This window comes from Marmota flaviventris, chromosome 2 (genome assembly GCF_047511675.1).
Source record: "Marmota flaviventris isolate mMarFla1 chromosome 2, mMarFla1.hap1, whole genome shotgun sequence".
NCBI lineage: Eukaryota > Metazoa > Chordata > Mammalia > Rodentia > Sciuridae > Marmota > Marmota flaviventris.
In genome coordinates, this window is record NC_092499.1 from 174,108,587 (window position 1) to 174,130,726 (window position 22,140).

The 22,140-nt window shown below is 41.0% G+C and overlaps 1 protein-coding gene across 1 annotated transcript in view; it reads left to right on the plus strand.

Moving 5' to 3' along the window:
* Positions 1–22,140, plus strand: part of LOC114108547 (attractin-like) — a 90,951-nt gene that overhangs the window by 33,194 nt on the left and 35,617 nt on the right. Inside the window, exons 12-16 of the mRNA XM_027956188.3 lie at positions 13,149–13,369; positions 15,628–15,749; positions 16,664–16,802; positions 18,208–18,398; positions 20,821–21,040. Of these exons, the coding sequence (XP_027811989.3) occupies positions 13,149–13,369; positions 15,628–15,749; positions 16,664–16,802; positions 18,208–18,398; positions 20,821–21,040 (893 nt within the window). The remainder of the gene's footprint in view (positions 1–13,148; positions 13,370–15,627; positions 15,750–16,663; positions 16,803–18,207; positions 18,399–20,820; positions 21,041–22,140) is intronic.

The following is a 22,140-nucleotide window of genomic DNA, read 5'->3' on the forward strand; positions in this document are numbered from 1 at the left end:
ACTATGATTGAGGTTGTATAGAAGAAATAATAGATGGGTAGAAAGGAGAGAAAATGAATGGAAGGAAAATCTGCAGCTTAAATATAAAAGCCCCGTGAATGGAGTTACTAATACTTTTCCTTCCGAGTCCTGCCCTTCTTCCTGGCCTGTCACTCCCAAATTCTTGAGAAATCTGTAAGTCTTAAAGTTACTGCCATTTCCCTCATCTGTGAAAATTGCCTTGCTTTAATGCTTATGTGCACTGTTAGCTGACTTACAGTGTCTTTCTAGATTAGACAACCAAAAGTGAGATGTATTATAAGAAACCTATCATTTGGATATAATCCAGACTTTACCTATTAATCAGAGAAGAGAGTGTCAATCTAGAAGATCCTGAAGCAGACCAGACCACTGTAAACGTCTTGAGATCCATCACCAAAAAATTGAATTCCCGAAGCTCACATGCCTTCCCATACCCATAAAATTTTTCTTTAAAAGAAGGACCCAAGACCCCCAAAAAGCATGTCTTAGTGTTCAGCCAATGTTTACTCAATGTTTGTGCTTAAACAGTTGCAGCCATTAAGTATCCACTATTTGCTGTTGTGTTTATTTGTGATTTGGGGGAATATATTCAAAGCCCACACCCTGAGAATGTATACTTAAATTTCTGTAATAAATTTCCTTCTTTGCTACTGAGACTTCACTCATCTTTAAGTTCTTTTCCACAACAAGTCAAGAACATAGAAGGTCTGAGTAGAGCTCTTATTACCTCTGGAAATACCTTCTCTAACCCCCATATGGTAACATGATCACCATGTCCCTGAGGGAGATTTGGGCTTGATTTAAAAGCCCTAAAACCTTGATGTGAGCCTTTTGGTGTTCAGTTCTGGGACTTTCTTTCACTGAAAGACAACTAAAAGATGTGCAGCAAAGACATAACAAGATACTGAGGAAAAAAGGGCAGAAACTAAGAGATGAATAAAGTTCAAGGAGGTAGACCAAGCTGCCTCAGCCTGAGATTTGGCTCATCCAGTTGGGGCAGCAGAGGTGGAACTGACCTTTGGGCAGCTCTCTAGGCTGAAGGACCAGGGGCCAAGGTATTTTTGTACAGAATGGATGCTCAATAGATATTTCTGAGTAAATGGATAGCATGATTTGAGCTTTGTTCTTTTTAGAGATAGATATTATAAATAATCATATAAATCATGATCTACCTTTAGACTGAAATAGAATTAAATGGAAGAGATCATACACAGGAAAGAATAGGCCCACTTGTAATATTAGTTAATGCTAGAAATGTAATGTAAACCTTGAAATAGAAGAGACTTAAGCAAAATTCTTTTTTCCCAAAAAGATTAAAACTTTTTGTTGTGAAAATTTGTTGTGAAAAGATATAAAAAAGTAGAGATAATAGCATAATTAAGCCCCATGTGCCCCTTACTCTGCATTAGCAGTCATCAACCTGTGGCCATCCTGAACCTGTCCATCTTATTTGGAAGCAGTTTTCTAGCACAATAGGATTTCACAAGTAAATATTTCAGATTACAGTTGGTTTTCATTATTCACAGTGGTTATGTTCTGTAAAGTACTGCACACAATGAATTAGTGAATATTGAATCTCTGCTCCTAGAGGATACGTAGGGTTAGGTTTCTGCGGGCCTTCTCAGCACAACATTTTCCTAAACCAGTCAATACATAATCCTGTTCAATGTGTGTTTCTCTTTAAACACAATATATTGCTGATTTCTTACCTTTGAGCTCGCGGTCAACAGCACTTTGACTCACGTCTAAATAAGGTTTATTTAACACACATATTTCCTCCACAAAGGCACATCACAGCTTAGAACAGGAGACAGCACTTGAGCACTGCACTAGGGGTCGTTGTAAACAATGAAATCACCAGCACAAAAACTCAAGAAGGGGACACTAAGTAAACCATGAAAGGGACACTTGTTACAGTATGAGAGCTGAGACAAGAAGTCAGAGCACTGCTTTGTTTGAGCTGAGCTGGAATATGTATGTTTCTCAATTCAAATGTTCTACCACTCTGCATGCACATGCCTGCAAGTGACCATAAATGGCTGCAAAGTATTGATTTTGGAGTTAGAAATAAATTTTAGAACACAGGTAAATTCACAAACACAGAATCTGCAAATAAGGAAAATTGACTCCATTTTTTGAAAGACTTTTAAAAACACAGCCACTACACACATCATATTTTTAAAGCTAATCATAATTCTTTAACGTCATTCAATGTCCATTCAATATTCAATTTCCAAAATGTCTCATAATTTTTAAAAATTTTATTTGTTCAAATCAGCATCTAAACAAGATCTGTATGTTACATAAAATGTCTTTTAATTTCTCTTGATATACAGGCTCCCCAGCTGTGATGTTTCCCTTTATTTGCTAGAGATTGTGTTTGCTAGAGAAACTCGAGAGTTTTTTTTTAATTTTTATTATTGGTTGTTCAAAACATTACATAGTTCTTGACATATCATATTTCATACAGTTGATTCAAGTGGGTTATGAACTCCCATTTTTACCCCGTATACAGATTGCAGAATCACATCGGTTACCACATCCACTGTTTTACATATTGCCATACTAGTGTCTGATGTGTTCTGCTGCCTTTCCTAGAGTTTTTTTTTCTTTCTTTCTCTCTCTCTCTTTTTATTTTTATTTTTTTGGTTCAAGGGATTTAACTCAGGGGTACTCAACCACTTAGCCAACACCCCTAGCCCTATTTTATGTTTTATTTAGAGTCAGGGTTTCACTGAGTTGCTCTGTGCCTTGCTTTTGCTGAGGCTGGCTTTGAACTTGAGATCCTTCTGCCTCAGCCTCCCTAGCTGTTGGGATTATAGGCATGCACCACCATGCCCGGCCCTATAGAGTTTCTTATAGTTGAGATTTTGATGGTTACATCTGCATGCTTTCAAATATATATTGGTATTGTAGTGGTGCTCTTCCTCCACCAATGCATCTTTTTTTTTTTTATTGTTGGCTGTTCAAAACATTACATAGTTCTTGATATATCATATTTCACAATTTGATTCAAGTGGGTTATGAGCTCCCATTTTTACCCCATATACAGATTGCAGAATCACATCAGTTACGCATCCATTGATTTACATATTGCCATACTAGTGTCTGTTGTATTATGCTGCCTTTCCTATCCTCTACTATCCCCCCTCCCCTCCCCTCCCCTCCCCTCTTCTCTCTCTGCCCCCTCTACTGACATTCGTTTGTCCCCCTTGTATTATTTTTCCCCTTCCCCTCACTTCCTCTTGTATGTACTTTTGTATAACTCTGAGGGTCTCCTTCCATTTCCATGCATTTTCCCTTCTCTCTCCCTTTCCCTCCCACCTCTCATCCCTGTTTAATGTTAATCTTCTTCTCATGCTCTTCGTCCCTACTCTGTTCTTAGTTACTCTCCTTATATCAAAGAAGACATTTGGCATTTGTTTTTTAGGGATTGGCTAGCTTCACTTAGCATAATCTGCTCTAATGCCATCCATTTCCCTGTAAATTCTATGATTTTGTCATTTTTTAATGCAGAGTAATACTCCATTGTGTATAAATGCCACATTTTTTTTATCCATTCATCCATTGAATGGCATCTAGGTTGGTTCCACAGTCTAGCTATTGTGAATTGTGCTGCTATGAACATCGATGTAGCAGTGTCCCTGTAGCATGCTCTTTTTAGGTCTTTAGGGAATAGACCGAGAAGGGGAATAGCTGGGTCAAATGGTGGCTCCATTCCCAGCTTTCCAAGAAATCTCCATACTGCTTTCCAAATTGGCTGCACCAATTTGCAGTCCCACCAGCAATGTACAAGTGTACCCTTTTCCCCACATCCTTGCCAGCACTTGTTGTTGTTTGACTTCATAATGGCTGCCAATCTAACTGGAGTGAGATGGTATCTTAGGGTGGTTTTGATTTGCATTTCTCTGACAGCTAGAGATGGTGAGCATTTTTTCATGTACTTGTTGATTGATTGTATGTCCTCCTCTGAGAAGTGTCTGTTCAGGTCCTTGGCCCATTTGTTGATTGGGTTGTTTGTTCTCTTATTGTCTAATTTTTTTTAGTTCTTTGTATACTCTGGATATTAGGGCTCTATCTGAAGTGTGAGGAGTAAAGATTTGTTCCCAGGATGTAGGCTCTCTATTTACCTCTCTTATTGTATCTTTTGCTGAGAAAAAACTTTTTAGTTTGAGTAAGTCCCATTTGTTGATTCTAGTTATTAACTTTTGTGCTATGGGTGTCCTATTGAGGAATTTGGAGCCCGATCCCACAGTATGTAGATCGTAGCCAACTTTTTCTTCTATCAGACGGCGTGTCTCTGATTTGATATCAAGCTCCTTGATCCATTTTGAATTCACTTTTGTGCATGGCGAGAGAAAGGGATTCAGTTTCATTTTGTTGCATATGGATTTCCAGTTTTCCCAGCACCATTTGTTGAAGATGCTATCCTTCCTCCATTGCACGCTTTTAGACCCTTTATCAAATATAAGATAGTTGTAGTTTTGTGGATTGGTTTCTGTGTCCTCTATTCTGTACCATTGGTCCACCCGCCTGTTTTGGTACCAGTACCATGCTGTTTTTGTTACTATTGCTCTGTAATATAGTTTGAAGTCTGGTATCGCTATACCGCCTGATTCACACTTCCTGCTTAGCATTGTTTTTGCTATTCTGGGTCTTTTATTTTTCCATATGAATTTCATGATTGCTTTCTCTATTTCTACAAGAAATGCCGTTGGGATTTTGATTGGCATTGCATTAAACCTATAGAGAACTTTTGGTAATATCGCCATTTTGATGATGTTAGTTCTGCCTATCCATGAACAGGGTATATTTTTCCATCTTCTAAGATCTTCTTCTATTTCTCTCTTTAGGGTTCTGTAGTTTTCATTGTATAAGTCTTTCACCTCTTTTGTTAGGTTGATTCCCAAGTATTTTATTTTTTTTGAAGATATTGTGAATGGAGTGGTTGTCCTCATTTCCATTTCAGAGGATTTGTCGCTGATATACAGGAATGCCTTTGATTTATGCGTGTTGATTTTATATCCTGCCACTTTGCTGAATTCATTTATTAGCTCTAATAGTTTCTTTGTAGACCCTTTTGGGTCTGCTAGGTATAGAATCATGTCATCTGCAAATAGTGATAATTTAAGTTCTTCTTTTCCTATTTTGATGCCTTTAATTTCTTTCGTCTGTCTAATTGCTCTGGCCAGTGTTTCGAGAACTATGTTGAACAGAAGTGGTGAGAGAGGGCATCCCTGTCTTGTTCCAGATTTTAGAGGGAATGCCTTCAATTTTTCTCCATTCAGAATGATGCTAGCCTGAGGCTTAGCATAGATTGCTTTTACAATATTGAGGTATGTTCCTGTTATCCCTAGTTTTTCTAGAGTTTTGAACATAAAGGGATGCTGTACTTTGTCGAATGCTTTTTCCGCATCTATCGAGATGATCATATGGTTCTTATTTTTAAGTCTATTGATGTGGTGAATAACATTTATTGATTTCCGTATATTGAACCAGCCTTGCATCCCAGGGATGAATCCTACTTGATCATGGTGCACAATTTTTTTGATATGTTTTTGTATCCGAGTGGCCAGAATTTTATTGAGGATTTTTGCATCTAGGTTCATTAGAGATATTGGTCTGTAGTTTTCTTTCTTTGAAGTGTCTTTGTCTGGTTTAGGTATCAGGGTGATGTTGGCCTCGTAGAATGAATTTGGAAGTTCTCCCTCTTTTTCTATTTCCCGAAGTAGCTTGAAAAGTATCGGTATTAGTTCCTCTTTAAAGGTTTTGTAAAACTCTGCTGTATACCCATCCGGTCCTGGGCTTTTCTTAGTTGGTAGTCTTTTGATGGTTTCTTCTATTTCCTCAATTGATATTGGTCTGTTTAGGTTGTCTATATCCTCCTGACTCAATCTGGGCAGATCATATGACTTAAGAAATTTATCTATGCCTTCACTATCTTCTAATTTATTGGAGTATAAGGATTCAAAATAATTTTTGATTATCTTCTGTATTTCTGAAGTGTCTGTTGTGATATTGCCTCTTTCATCCCGTATGTTAGTGATTTGAGTTCTCTCTCTTCTTCTCTTCGCTAGCATGGCTAAGGGTCTGTCGATTTTGTTTATTTTTTCAAAGAACCAACTTTTAGTTTTGTCAATTTTTTCAATTGTTTCTTTTGTTTCGATTTCATTAATTTCAGCTCTGATTTTAATTATTTCTTGCCTTCTACTTCTTTTGCTGTTGTTTTGCTCTTCTTTTTCTAGGATTTTGAGATGAAGTATGAGATCATTTATTTGTTGGTTTTTTCTTTTTTTAAGGAATGAACTCCAAGCAATGAATTTTCCTCTTAGAACTGCTTTCAATGTGTCCCATAGATTCCGATATGTTGTGTCTGTGTTTTCATTAATCTCTAAGAATTTTTTAATTTCCTCCTTGATGTCTTCTATAACCCATTGATCATTCAGTAACCTATTGTTCATTCTCCAAGTGATGTATTCTTTTTCCTTCCTTCTTTTATCGTTGATTTTCAGTTCCATTCCATTATGATCAGATAGGATGCATGGTATTATCTCTACTCCTTTGTATTGTCTAAGAGTTTCCCTGTGACATAATATATGATCTATTTTTGAGAAGGATCCATGTGCTGCTGAGAAAAAAGTGTAACTGCTTGATGTTGGGTGGTATATTCTATATATGTCAATTAAGTCTAGGTTATTAATTGTGTTATTGAGTTCTATAGTTTCCTTATTCAACTTTTGTTTGGAAGATCTGTCCAGTGGTGATAGAGGTGTGTTGAAGTCTCCCATGATTATTGTATGGTGGTCTATTAGACTCTTGAACTTGAGAAGAGTTTGTTTGATGAACATAGCTGCACCATTGTTTGGGGCATATATATTTATGATTGTTATGTCTTGTTGGTGTATGGTTCCCTTGAGCAGTATGTAGTGTCCCTCTTTATCCCTTTTGATTAACTTTGGCTTAAAATCTATTTTATTTGATATGAGTATGGATACTCCTGCTTGTTTCCGAAGTCCATATGAGTGATATGATTTTTCCCAACCTTTCACCTTCAGCCTATGTATGTCTTTTCCTATCAAATGTGTCTCCTGTAGGCAGCATATTGTTGGGTCTTGTTTTGTGATCCATTCTACTAGCCTGTGTCTCTTGATTGGTGAGTTTAAGCCATTAACATTTAGGGTTATTATTGAGATATGGGTTGTTCTTCCAGCCATATTTGTTTATTTATGTTACTAAACATGGTTTGTTTTCCACTTTGATTATTTTCCCCCCTTTAGTGTCCTACCTCCCACTGTTGGTTTTCATTGTTATTTTCCATTTCCTCTTCCTGTAATGTTTTGCCAAGGATGTTTTGAAGAGATGGTTTTCTAGCTGCAAATTCTTTTAACTTTTGTTTATCGTGGAAGGTTTTAATTTCATCTTCCATCCTGAAGCTTAATTTCGCTGGATACACAATTCTTGGTTGGAACCCATTTTCTTTCAGTGTTTGAAATATGTTATTCCAGGATCTTCTAGCTTTCAGAGTCTGTGTTGAAAGATCAGCTGTTATCCTGATTGGCTTACCCCTAAATGTGATCTGCTTCCTTTCTCTTGTAGCTTTTAAAATTCTCTCCTTATTCTGTATGTTGGGCATCTTCATTATAATGTGTCTAGGTGTGGGTCTCTTATGATTTTGCACATTCGGCGTCCTGTAGGCTTCTAGGATTTGGGGTTCTGTCTCATTCTTCAAGTCTGGGAAGTTTTCTCGTATTATTTCATTGAATAGATTGCTCATTCCTTTGGTTTGAAACTCTGTCCCTTCCTGTATCCCAATGACTCTTAAATTTGGTCTCTTGATGTTATCCCATATTTCTTGGATGTTCTGCTCATGGTTTCTTAACAGTCTTGCTGAGCTGTCTATGTTCTTTTCAAGTTGAAATACTTTATCTTCATTGTCTGATGTTCTGTCTTCTAAGTGTTCTACTCTGCTGGTAGTATTCTCAATTGAGTTTTTAAGTTGGCTTATTGCTTCCTGCATTTCTAGGATTTCTGTTTGTTTGTTTTTTATAACCTCTATTTCCCTGTATAGTTGATCTTTTGCTTCTTGGATTTGTTTATGTAATTCATTGTTGAAGTGATCTTTCATTGTCTGATTTTGCTGTCTGATGTCCTCCTTGAGACTCCAGATCATCTGAAGCATGTATATCCTGAATTCTTTATCTGACATTCCATCTGCTGCAGCTATTACCTCTTCTAACGTTGAGTTGACCTGCAATGCTTGTGGTCCTTTCTTTCCTTGTCTCTTCATACTGTTCGCGTTCCTTTCTACTTGGTGAAACTGTTGTGCTATTGAATTTTCCCCCTATATATTTATATTGGTCTTGTATAGTTGCAAAGTCTCCCTCGCAGGCGCGGGCGGCGGCTCTGCCCCTCCTCCAATTGGGGCAATGTGCCTACCACGCCGGCAGGCCGCTGGGCCTGCTCTGCCGGTCGGTAGCAGGTCCGCCGACCTTGCAGGCGCGGGCCGCGGCTCTGTCCCTCTGCGGGCCGCTAGGCTTGTTCTGTCGGTGGTCGCAGTTCTGCCTACTTTGCAGGCGCAGGCAGCGGCACTGCCCCTCTGCAGGCCTCTGGGGCTGTACTGCCAGTGGGTCGCAGGTCCGCCTACCTTGCAGGCGCGGGGGGGGTGGGCGGCTCTACCCTTCCTCAGGCCACTGGGCCTGTTCTGTCTCTCGGTTGCAGGTCTGACCTGTTCTGATGGTGGTCACAGTTCCGTCTACCTTGCAGGCGCGGGGGGGAGGGGGCGGCTCAGCCTCTCAGCAGGCCGCTGCTCCTCTTCTGCTGGTGGGTCGCAGGCCCGCCTACCTTGCAGGAGTGATTGGAAGCTCTGTCCCGCCGCGGGCCACTGGGCCTTTTCTGTCGGTGGTCACCGTTCCACCTACCTGGCAGGCGCGGGGGGTGGGGGGCGGCTCTGCCCCTCAGCAGGCCGCTGGGCCTGCTCTGTGCGTGGTCATAGATCCCTCTACCTTGCCGGTGCAGGGGGAGGGGGCGGCTCTGCCTCTCAGCAGGCCGCTGCTCCTCTTCTGCCGGTGGGTCGCAGGACCGCCTACCTTGCAGGAGTGATTGGAAGCTCTGTCCCGCCGCGGGCCACTGGGCCTTTTCTGTCGGTGGTCACCGTTCCCCTACCTGGCAGGCGCGGGGGGTTGGGGGCGGCTCTGCCCCTCAGCAGGCCGCTGGGCCTGCTCTGTGTTTGGTCACAGTTCCCTCTACTATGCCGGCGCAGGGGGAGGGGGCGGCTCAGCCTCTCAGCAGGCCGCTGCTCCTCTTCTGCCGGTGGGTCGCAGGCCCGCCTACCTTGCAGGAGTGATTGGAAGCTCTGTCCCGCCGCGGGCCACTGAGCCTTTTCTGTCGGTGGTCACCGTTCCACCTACCTGGCAGGCGCTGGGGGTGGGGGGCGGCTCTGCCCCTCAGCAGGCCGCTGGGCCTGCTCTGTGCGTGGTCACAGTTCCCTCTACCTTGCCGGCGCAGGGGGAGGGGGCGGCTCAGCCTCTCAGCAGGCCGCTGCTCCTCTTCTGCCGGTGGGTCGCAGGCCCGCCTACCTTGCAGGAGTGATTGGAAGCTCTGTCCCACCGCGGGCCACTGGGCCTTTTCTGTCGGTGGTCACCGTTCCACCTACCTGGCAGGCGCGGGGGGTGGGGGGCGGCTCTGCCCCTCAGCAGGCCGCTGGGCCTGCTCTGTGCGTGGTCATAGATCCCTCTACCTTGCCGGTGCAGGGGGAGGGGGCGGCTCTGCCTCTCAGCAGGCCGCTGCTCCTCTTCTGCCGGTGGGTCGCAGGCCCGCCTACCTTGCAGGAGTGATTGGAAGCTCTGTCCCGCCGCGGGCCACTGGGCCTTTTCTGTCGGTGGTCACAGTTCCCCTACCTGGCAGGCGTGGGGGGTGTGGGGCGGCTCTGCCCCTCAGCAGGCCGCTGGGCCTGCTCTGTGCATGGTCACAGTTCCCTCTACCTTGCCGGCGCAGGGGGAGGGGGCGGCCCTGCCTCTCAGCAGGCCGCTGCTCCTCTTCTGCCGGTGGGTCGCAGGCCCGCCTACCTTGCAGGAGTGATTGGAAGCTCTGTCCCGCCGCGGGCCACTGGGCCTTTTCTGTCGGTGGTCACCGTTCCACCTACCTGGCAGGCGCTGGGGGTGGGGGGCGGCTCTGCCCCTCAGCAGGCCGCTGGGCCTGCTCTGTGCGTGGTCACAGTTCCCTCTACTTTGCCGGCGCAGGGGGAGGGGGCGGCTCAATGCATCTTAATTAAGCTTCTTCAGAGACCCTCACCATAATTGCTCTTATTAACAGAACATCAATAAAGATTTCTGCAAAAGAGCTCAGTGTAGTTAGAACTTTCTATTTCCTGTTCCTCTGTCTTGCAAAAGCTAAGTTTAACTGCGGACTTGATGATGTTATTCCTGCTTTTGTGGTAAAATGTGTAAACCTCTGACTGTTCTAAAAAACAAGACAAAAAGCACTTTCTGAGAACTCAAAGGAAAAAAATTACTTTTATGTAGAATCCAGCAAAAATGTGAACCTCCAATCCCACACCCACCTCTGGGTGTAAAGTTCAAAGAATTTCTAGGCTCCTGGTCTGGAGAGTGTTAGGCAATAGCCCTCTGGACCCTGCAGCCAATAAATCTGCTTCCTGCTAATTCCTCAGGTGCCAGCCTCAGCTGACCTACATCAGTATCTCACCTGAACTTCCCGCAAATTAGCACAGTCAGATTCACTTCATGATTATGGCAAGACCACTTCATAAGGTTGATTGTTTCTCTTTATTTGCCAATTTTGAAAATAATGAACTGTTTTCTTTGCATTGTCCACACGTGAAAAATGAAGTTTTATCTTTTGGGTTAGGAGATATGTATTATAGTGAACTCAAGGTTTAAAAAGAATCATATGCTTTGTAATTCCTCTTTTAAAAGTATATATATTTTTTTACTTTTATGTTTTTACCAGGGCATTATAGTCACACATAATAGTGTGGTTCATTTTGACATCCATGTTTGCATGTAACATAATTTGCTCCACTTCAATATGTCTCCCTTTCCTCTTCCTCCCTCCCTGGTCTCCTTCCTCTACTGGTCTTCCCTCTAGTTATCTATTTTTTATTGGTGCATTAAAATTATACATAAAAATGGAATTCATTGTGATACATTCATATGTGCACATAATTTGGTTAATTTCATTCTGAAGTTCCTTCCCTTTTCCATCCTTCCTCCCTCTCCATCAATCCCCATCCTTTTCTCCGCTGTTCACCCTTCTGTTTTCATGCGGTCCCCCTTTTTTATTCCTTTTTTCTCTCTAGCTTCCACAAATGAGAGAAAACATTCAACTTTTGACTTTCTGAATCTGATTTATTTCACTTAGCGTGATGTTTTCCAGTTCTGTCTATTTACTAGTAAATAACATAATTGCCTTCTTCTTTATGGCTGAGTAAAATTCAATTATGTAGATATACCACATTTTCTTTATACATTTGTCTGTTAATAGGCTTCTAGGCATAACTTGGCTATTGTGAATTGTAATTATTATTCTTATTAAGTTTCAAATACTTCCCCTCTGCAGCCAGTGAGCACCTCTTCATGGTAGCTCTTGAGTCTTTGTGACACTACCTTAGTCTGTCTTTCTGGTGTAAGAAGATCTTACAGATTTCACTATGAGCATTTCTTTATCCAGACATGACATTAGATTTTTTTTCTAAAAGGTTCTAATTAGGATGGGTCAAGGAGAATGGTTTTTAAATACCACAATCTAAGTCATGGTCATATTCATTGCTACTGGGTTGGTTTTTTAAGACTACTTAAAGAGAAATTGTGTGGTTCTTATTTTTCTTTAAAAAAAAAAAAAGAGGGATATGACTCAAGTAGTAGCGCGCTTGCCTAGCATGCGTGAGGCACTGGGTTCGATCCTCAGCACCACATAAAAATAAAATAAAGATATTATGTCCACCTAAAGCTAAAAAATAAATATTTAAAAAAAGAGAGAATTCTATGTGCTTGTGTGTTTGATCCACTTCTTCCCTCAATAGATTAATGACCACATACTCTATATGCTATTCTCTGCATGGCTCCCCCTCCCCATATAATATATATTGAAGATCACTTCAGAAGGAATGTATAGAAATTTCCTCATTCCTTTTTACAGATGCCTAGTGTTTCATCATGTGGGTGTATCATAGCTTATTCTTCACATCCCCAGTTGATAGACATTTTGGTTTGTTAGAATCTTTTCCTATTATTATTACAATCATTTAATGAATTGCTTCATGTGTCTTTCTTTCTTTCTTTTTGCTATAATATCTTTGTAATAGACCTCTAGAAAAGTGATTTCAGGTTCAGAAGGTAAATGGTAATTTTGTTAGAAATTGACAAATTCCTCTCTGTAGGTTAGTACTATTTTACAAGCCCAACAGCAGAGTATGCATATGCCTTTTGGCCCACATCCTTACCTATCTTTGTGGTCTTTTTCTTTGCAAATCTGATAGATGAGACATGCTACATAATTATAGTTTTAGTTTGAATTTCTCTTGTGACTAATATTGAGCATATCTCCTCTTCATGTGCTTAATGTAATTTTTCTATTTTTTACCTATAAAGTTACTCAAGCACTCTCTATATTAATTCTCTCCTACCTTTTGGATTTTAAGTCATATGGAGGTTTTTCCTTCTCTCAGGTTATAGAAAAGTTGCCCATTTTTTCTTCTAGAACTTATGTTATTTCTTTTTTCAGGTGAATCTCTGATCCATTTGGAATTTATCCTGGTATATAGAGTGAGAAAGGGCTTCAGTTTTATCTTTTTCATATGTTTAGTTATCTTGAAACCATTTACTGAAAAGTCCATCTTTTCCCTACTAATTTAAGATGTAACATTCACTGTGTACTAAATTGCCATGTGCAGCTTTTAGGTGGTTTATTGAAACTATTCTGACGATCACAGGTCAGGATGAAAAGGTAAAATTTGGTAGGTAAGAGAATTATACTGATTTCTAAACCTTGAAAAATAGTTTCTTAGAGGACTTTTGATATGTAAGATTTATCTGAAATTTGTCTGTAAAAGTGTATCATGCATTTGTAACATACGTTTTCAGTAAATTCATTCTCTCCCTTTTTCCCCCTAGCACCATGTATGTGTTTGGTGGTTTCAACAGTCTCCTCCTCAGTGACATCCTGGTACTCACCTCGGAACAATGTGAAGCACATCAGAGTGAAGCTGCTTGTGTGGCAGCAGGACCCGGTGTCCGCTGTGTGTGGGACACAGGGTGGTCTCAGTGCATCTCCTGGGAGCTGGCAACTGAAGAACAAGCAGAAAAGTTAAAATCAGAATGTTTTCCCCAAACAAGTGAGTTTTTCCTCTACTTAGAATTTAATTAGAAATCTCATTTGATCAGAATTATGAAGACACTTAGCATTTGTACACTTCTTATGTTCACCTTATTATCTATACTGGTTTAGTAATAACTTGTGCAAAGCCTTTCTGGGTGTTTGAATATTGGTTTGTAAACATCTTTACATATGTCATGTAGCTCCTAGAAGCTGTCTGTGAATGATAGGGACACAACCTTCTTGGCATGCCATAGACTTTATCCACCAGCTCCAAGACCTGACTGTAGTTGGTCCAAGGCAGTGCTATCCAATGGAACTTGTTTTGATAATGGAAATATTGCATACGTGCCCTGTTCTAGTCTGGTAGCTACTTAGCCACATGGGAATCTCAGACACTGGAAAGGTGGCTACTGTGCCTGAGGAGCTGAATTTTTATTTAACTCCTGGCTACCATATTGGATTGTGGAGGTCTGACATTAAGGATGAGAATAGGAAGGCCAACCTAGAAAAGCCTATTGTAGATAGAGGAGTTGCCATCCTCACCAACTATTTTCTAGCTCTTTTAATTGGATACAGCAGTGAGAACAAGACAGAGAGTTGCTGAGGATGAACAATGATCCCCACTTCTAGAAGCTCTCCTCATGTTTTCTAAGCTGTTTTCTTCACCTTGTCTGCTTAGCTTCTTGCCCTTTTGTTCTGACATATAGCACAGAACAGCAGTGAAGAAATGTGTGAGAAAGTCCTTTCTAAATAAGAAGGATGTCTCTGCAAAATATTTGTTCACATCAGTTAATATGTTGACTGAATTCCATGGCTAGCAGGATGGGTGTTGCCATTATTGTGACCATTAAGATGGAGAGAGGCAGCTTGTATTCTCCTGGGATGCTCCAAATTAATCTTGCAGCAACATAAATCCTTAGTAAGAACACCCAGGCAACCAAGTTCATTGATGGAGAACAGAATTACCAGAACACTGTGGGATTAGTCATTTTCTCCTAAAAAGGATAAAATCAGTGCAACAGTTATTTTTAACCAAAATTTTAAATGTTCAAATTAAATGTGGGCAAGTGTACATGGGAAATAATGTTGAATTATCTTAGATGATTCAGTATGAGCCCATTTCCTGTCATCTCATGTGCAGTATCAACTCCCTGTTTCACTCCACTCTGTGCAGAGGTGGTCGTAATCCTTTGATGATGACAAGAGAAGGAAGAGCAACCTAAGGGGTATACTGCTGGGGCCTTTAAGAGGGTGGGCCACGGACCCTCCCATTTACTCTTTTTATTTTACATATTTTTTTAGTTGTAGATGGACACAATACCTTTATTTATTTACTTATTTATATTTTTTATGTGGTGCTGAGGATCGAACCCAGTGCCTCACACATGCTAGGCAAGTGCTCTACCACTGAGCCACCACCCCAATGCCCCTCCATTTACACTTTCTGGGTTTCACCATGTGCGGTGTCTAAGAGGTGGTTCAGCAGATGAGGCAGCATGGTGGTGCAGCTTCTCTTTTCTGGGGTCAACAGGAAGTGCACCAGGTCTGCAGTCACCCCAGGGTTCTGCAGCTTGCATTGTGGAAATCAATGCAGCATGACTCAGTTCACACTTGCCTTGGGGTCCAGGCACTGCCTGCTGCCTGTGCTCAAAATGAGGTTTGGTGTTTGTAACTGGAGGGATGGATTGGTCTCCTTTGTAATTTTTTTTTTTGGCTCCTGGGCAGTTTCTGGTGTTTATTCTATTCTAGTTGGTTTTTCTTAGGAAAAAAATATTCAAATGCCCAGATCTTATTTCCATTCTTAGACTTGTTAAATGAACTTATTTTTGCTTTTTACTTCCTGTTTAATCTTTTTAAGTGAAAAACAGTGTTTCTTCAGATTGTCTCAAGTCTTATTTATTTGTTTTTGTTTGTTTGTTTTGGGGAGTTACTAAGGATTGAATTCAGGGGCACTTGACCACTGAGCTACATCCCCAGCCCTATTTTGTATTTTATTTAGAGATAGGGTCTCACCAAGTTGCCTAGTGCCTCGCTTTTGCTGAGGCTGGCTTTGAAATCTTGATCCTCCTGTCTCAGCCTCCCAAGACTCTGGGATTACAGGCATATGCCACTGTGCCTGGCTCTAAATCCTATTTAACCAGAACATCCTAATACATTTTCTTTCCAGTTTCAGATTTTATTTTCTTTCCCAGACATTGTTAGGGTTTTTTTTTTAACCCATTTCAGATTGTGCTTAGTAGAAGCTGTCACAGTTGATGTTTCTTCTCTTCCTAGCCCTTGACCATGACAGATGTGACCAGCACATGGATTGTTACAGCTGCACGGCCAACACCAATGACTGCCACTGGTGCAATGACCATTGTGTCCCTATTCATCTCAGCTGCATGGAAGACCAGGTCAGGGGTCATCTCTCAAGGATTTCAGAGGATAAAAATATTCTAATTGTGTTTAGGTGTAGGTTGAATATATGGCATATATAATGGCCCATATTGGTTTGTTTTCAATATTTTTTCTTTTATTAATACATTATAATTATACATAATAGTTGGGCTGGATTTTTTTTTAATGAGATGTAGATTTGGATTTTTGTTTTAGATCAGGTTTTCTATTAGGAAAAGATGCTGAATACATCCTGATTCAAGGGTCTCGCTAGCCCCGGGAATTTGTGTGTGGTGATTTAAAAGAAGGTAGGACTGTGGTCTGGGGACTATGTCCCTGGGTGTAGCTATGTTGAAGTACCCGATCCTTAGTCTGAGGCTTGTGACAACGAGCTCACTCAATCTGTGTGAGTTCTTGGGAGAAGGTTTAGGCTTCAGGCAGGTGTGTCGTGGTCCATATTGAATTGGGGAATGGATAGGCTTTGCAAATTCTCCTTTATTTATGTTATATCTTGGCTCAGCATAATTTCGGTGCTCCCCGTAAATGGTTTTAAAAATTTAGGTTACACTAAGACCAAAGAAGATAAGATGACCCAGCCTTTATACTTTTGTCAGTTTATTGCTGTTTATAAGCAAACTTTAGACTGTAGGAGGCATTTGAAAAGCAGTGTGTTCCACAGCCCCATTTTACCAATGAGCAATTTGAGGGATGCTGTTTAAAAGAGTAGGCTGCTTCCTTGCCAGTTAAAGGCATTTTCTTGAGCAGAACATTCTACTACAGTGTTTCCACCACAGAGCTGTTCATCTGCATTTTATTTATCTCTTTATTTGAAGTTTGCATCCTCAATTAGATTTAGTCTTTACAACTATTGGTCACCACCATGAGTTATCTCTATGAATATGTTCTACTTTGAATATGTTCTACTTTCTAGATTTCCATTTCTACATATGAGAATTGCCCCAAGGATAACCCTAAGTACAGTTGTGTCAAGAAGACCAGCTGTAGGAGCTGTGACCTGGACCAGAAGTGCCAGTGGGACCCCCAGAATCAAGAGTGCATCTCCCTGCCTGGTAAGCCTTGCTAGGCACCTGGGGAATGGGTCCAGAACTTTGTCTGCTCCCTGAATCTTACGCAGACTGGGTTGTAACCTAACAGCGAGGAGGGGCCTATTCTATCAATTCATCCCTATCACCAGTGTTTTGTTTTGTTTTGTTTTTTAAAGAGAGAGAGAGAATTTTTAATATTTAATTTTTAGTTTTCGGTGGACACAACATCTTTGTTTGTATGTGGTGCTGAGGATAGAACCCGGGCTGCACGCATGCCAGGCGAGCGCGCTATGCTTGAGCCACATCCCCAGCCCAAGTGTTTTGTTTTTGTTTTTTAAACTAAAATTCAAGTCTTAAGTATACACTCTGACTGTTCTTGACATAAAGTCTAGCATCATCTGCTCCTCTGGAGAATGAAATGATTCTAGGTTCATGTCGGTGAACCTGCTCCCTCCCTTGACACCCACCTGGCTGTGATAACCGGGACTAGAATTCTGTAGTCTCAGCTGCCAGATTTCTGGGCACTGTATGGAAGAGTGTTACTGAACATGGGGATTTGGTTGTTGGCATCTCTTGGGGGGCTTCTCTGAGCAGAGGGAGAGGCAGATTTCTGTGTTAGCAGCAACTCTGAGGTGACCGCCAGTCCTGAGTACCTGTTTATGGCATCCTGAGGTTTAAGGTGATGATTTTGGGGTGGCCATCCATGACTGAACCCCTGATATATTTGCTCCAACCAGATGTCCAGGAAGGGGGAGTTTTGTGGCACTGTGTAACAGCTGAGACATAAGCAGGCCACTTGAGCTGGACCAGGGCCCTTTTGAGTGTCCTTTGGAGTAATGCAGTTCAGCTTGCAGAATGGGCTTCTTGTTTGTTTACTCTTGTTCTGAGTCTCAGACATTCATGTATAGCAAAACCCCTGGGGATCTTTCCAAAAGGCATGTTCTGGTACAGGCCTGGGGTGGGGCCCTAGAGTCTTCATTTTAACTTGTACACGATGATATGAAAACAGTGCAGCATTTGAAGACTTTAGATTTATTCATTCCCAAACTCATTTCCATGTTTACTGTTCTGTACTCCACCTTTCCATTGTCACATTCATCTGTCTGCTCTCCGCTCAGGAGTTAGTCTTTCTAATTGTTCTTCTAAAAGATCTGCCACCAAGTATTGACACTAAATGGGTTTTCCTCCAAGTGACTAGAGAGTTGACTTCAGAATATACTTCATGAGATCCAATAAATAAGACTGACAAACTTATCTCTTGCATTCTGTGTCTGGAAGTGAATAATGTGTCTCTTGCCCTTGCCACATTCTTAATGAAGCACCTAGAATTCAATCTCAAGGATCATTTAGATGTTCAGGAACTTGAACTAGGTATGTAGTAGTTTTGTGTAATTTCTAAAGCTGTTTTTTCTCTCCCCCTTTGTTAAAGAAAATATCTGTGGCATTGGCTGGCATTTGGTTGGAAACTCGTGTTTGAAAATTACTACTGCCAAGGGGAATTATGACAATGCTAAACTGTACTGTAGGAACCACAATGCCTTTTTGGCTTCCCTTACAACCCAGAAGAAAGTGGAATTTGTCCTTAAGCAGCTGCAAATAATGCAGCCATCACAGAGCATGGTGAGTGAATCCTCAGAACCTAAGTGTCTCGTACCCACTTTTCTGCTAAGGGCATGCCCACAGCTGGTGCATGGAAGGCTGTGGGTGAGGACGTGCTGGGAAGAGGAGGAAGGCCAGGATGCATGGCGTAGTAGATGTGGCATTAAAGGAAGGTCAATCTCTTCCTTTAATGGTTTTTACCTGACCTTGAAACTTTTAATACTTCATACATTTTCATAAGTCATATTTATTATAACATGAAAAGTAATATGTAAGATGAACAGTGATGTGTGTGTGTTTGTGCACATAGTCTGGTGACATCACTAGATAATTCCATACCTATTTTATCTCTAGATTCTGCTGGAGTAGAGAGCAATGGGATCACAGCTAATTAGGTGTCATATTTAAACACTTATGTCCTTTAGATTTAAGGTATTATTTTAGTATATGTTGTCACCACCACTAAGACATTTATATCTGTTTGGGTCTTTCTAGACCTGGCAGCCCAACAAAAGAGGGCATCTTCTTATGAAGGGTTTCTGAGCTCAGAAAGGCTCACGTTTTCTTCACTGGTAGAGTCAGCTCTGCCCATCATGCTGGGATTTCAACCGGTGACTGTCAAGTCCACCTCTGCGGGAGACTACGTGGGTAAAAAGGCTCCACTATGCCAGCTGGCCACAGATGTACCTCTGTTCCCTCTCTCCTCTTCTTCAAGTGTTTTATCCCTAACAGGTTCTGGGTGGCACTTTTCAAAAACAGAACCCCACACTCTTATGAAAAGGCTAACAGATAAAACAACTAGTGTAATGTGCTCCCCATAGGTTAAACTCCAGATGTGGCCCAGTCTGTAGAGCCCAGTTGTGTATGAAAAAAGCAAGATAGGGTAGAGGCTGTCTGGTAGAGCTGGGAAGAGGTAACTCTGAAGGTGGGAAGGAATGGATGGAAAGGGAAGAAGGACGGGCTCCCTGTGCGCTGGTACCCTCCCATACAAGGCATAGAGTTTGAGGGAATCGCTCACTGAGTGAGCTGCAGATTAGCTTGTGTGGCTGGGGCAGGTTGGATGGGAGAAAGATGCTGTAGCTGGGCTTCAAGAAGGGCCCACAGCCAAATCCAGAGATACCTTGTCCACAATGCTAATGGCCCTGCATTTTATCAGGAAAGCAAAAAGACATTATGAAAAGACTTATAAAGTGTATCTGTTAAAATTATGTTTCTTTTTTAAAAACACACATTTAAAAGAAATTTAGAAAATGCTAATAAAAGAGTAAGAAAACAAATAATGTTTGTTAATACCACTAAAAACTCTTTTGGAATGTATTTATTTATTTCAGGTCTTTTAATAGTATATGTATTTTTCCTCTCAAAAATGAAAATACATTGTATATTTTGTTTTTCAACTGCAAAAATTAAGAATACCTTTCATTTCTGGGTTCAAAATTATACTTAATTTAAAAAAAAAAAATTTAAAGCACAATGGCAAGGAAATTTTAGGAGAATAGGAGACAAAAACCATCCTAGGTGTTCACTGCTCTTTTATTCTTTATAAAATCCTGTACCAAATGAAGCAATAGATTTAAAAAGGCAGTAAACACTGTCTGATCTTGGGATAGACAGAGGATTATGATTCATCCTTTCAAAAGAAGGAAATACTGTCATTAGCAACCACACAGATGGATGTGGAGGATCTTACACTGAGCGAAATAAGCTGGTCCCAGAGAGATAAATACAACATGACCCTGCTTATATGTAGAATCGAAAAATGTCTAATTCACAGAAGCAAAGAGCACAATGGTGGTTTCCAGGCCTTGAGAAGTGGGGTGAGAAATGGGAACATGGTGATCAAAATGTCCAAAGCCTTTTTTTACATAAGATGAATAAGTTCTAGAGATCTAATATATGCTATAGTGATAATAGTTAAGTATCATATACTTAATATTTGTTCAGGACATAGATGTTACATGTTCTCACTACATACACATACATATGGTCCTGCAATAGTAAATATGAGAGGTGATGGATATCAGTTAGTTGATAGTGGCAACCATCACACAATGCTTAGCTTCTGATCTGAGGATAGACATATAACCAATATTTTATAAATGTTGGGGAAATGACTTCATGTGTGAATGGGCATTTAAACCCAGTGTGGGGTGATGACCATTTCTTCATAGCATTTATCACAGAGCTTAGAAATTTTGGAACTTGATTATCACTTTGGATGTAGATCTCTATGAAAATTTTGATACCTCTTTTCTCTAAGCTTTATATTTGTCCTTTGTAAAATGGCCCATATTAGAAGTGGTGATCTATACCAATGCCTGAGTTTAGGGTATAAGGAGGCTTTCCTGTATCTGTGGGTGTACCTAACTTAGTGGGTTTTATCAAGTAGCCTGTTTGGTCGAGACATTGGTTGTTTTCATAATTGTGTCTGTTTTGCCCACAGTCCAAGCTCACCTTAACCCCATGGGTTGGCCTTCGGAAGAGCAACATGACCCACTGGTTCTGGGAAGATATGACTCCATTTACAAATAGTTTACTACAGTGGATGCCATCTGAGCCCAGCGATGCTGGGTTCTGTGCAATCTTGTCAGAACCCACTGTTCGGGGATTAAAGGCTGCAACCTGCATCAACCCCCTCAATGGCAGCATCTGTGAACGGCCTGGTAAGGACACTGGTGATAGGCTCCAGGAAGTTTCAGAAAGGAGGCAGGTTAAGTATTGACATGCATAAAATGATCTTGAAAACAGATGGAGAGCTAATTTCAGGCATATTTCAAGCAATACCTAGAATTTTAAAAGCAGAAGGAAATAGTCTGTGGCTCTACGTTGAGCCATAAGCAAAGCCAAAAATAAAATGTTACACAAAGAACCTAATATTCTGACTAGCATTGTGATTGATTGGTTTGTTGAGCACAAAGAATGTTTAGAATTTCTCTGAAGGGCAAATATCTTGGTGGCAGAAAAATGCTGTGGAAGGAAAATAAAAACCAAAGATGAGAAAAACAAGCAAGTCACCATAAGACAGTATTCAGGAAGCTAGTGTCAGTGAGGAGGAAAATGAGGAGAGGTCTGTGACAGGAGACAGAAGCCAGTTAGAACCATGTAAGAGCTGTGGCTGAGTACTGAACCATCAAATGTTTTGAGCAGTTTCTCAGTTTGCATGTTTCTGGGGGCTAAGTTTAGGCTCCATGGTGGCAGATACAGGGGCAGCCTCTGTAGCACACAGATGGGGGCTTAACAGTAATAGGTAGAGTTGTTGGTGATTTAGTTAAAATCCTGTTCAGTTTTTGGAAGGTACTGTATTTGAGGAATGCAGAAGTATAGAAGATAATTCATAGCATTGTAGAAGTTATCTTAAAACAAGGTTTCTAAATTGTAGGTGAGCTTTTCAGCCTTTTTGAATGCAGAATGCTTTGATGAATTTAATGAATGCTGTGATCCTACTTACACTCAAATTCATAAACATAGGGTTTTACATGTTCAGGTGGATTGTAAAATTCCTTCAGGGTCCCCTTATGTAAGACTCTGCTTTTGTTGAAAGATTCTCTTGTTCTTTCACCTTTGTCCTCAATGCTCTCTGAATAGAAGGTCCATTTCCTCCCCGAGTGTGTTAATACCTTGACTAAGTAGTACATGATGGCTCCAATATGATCTGTTTTCACTGTGTCATGTAGTGCCTGAATTGAGTTCATGGCACACTGTTGGGCTACAAACCAATATTTGAAATGGCTCTGACCTTAGCTGACATAATGGGAGGTCTTAA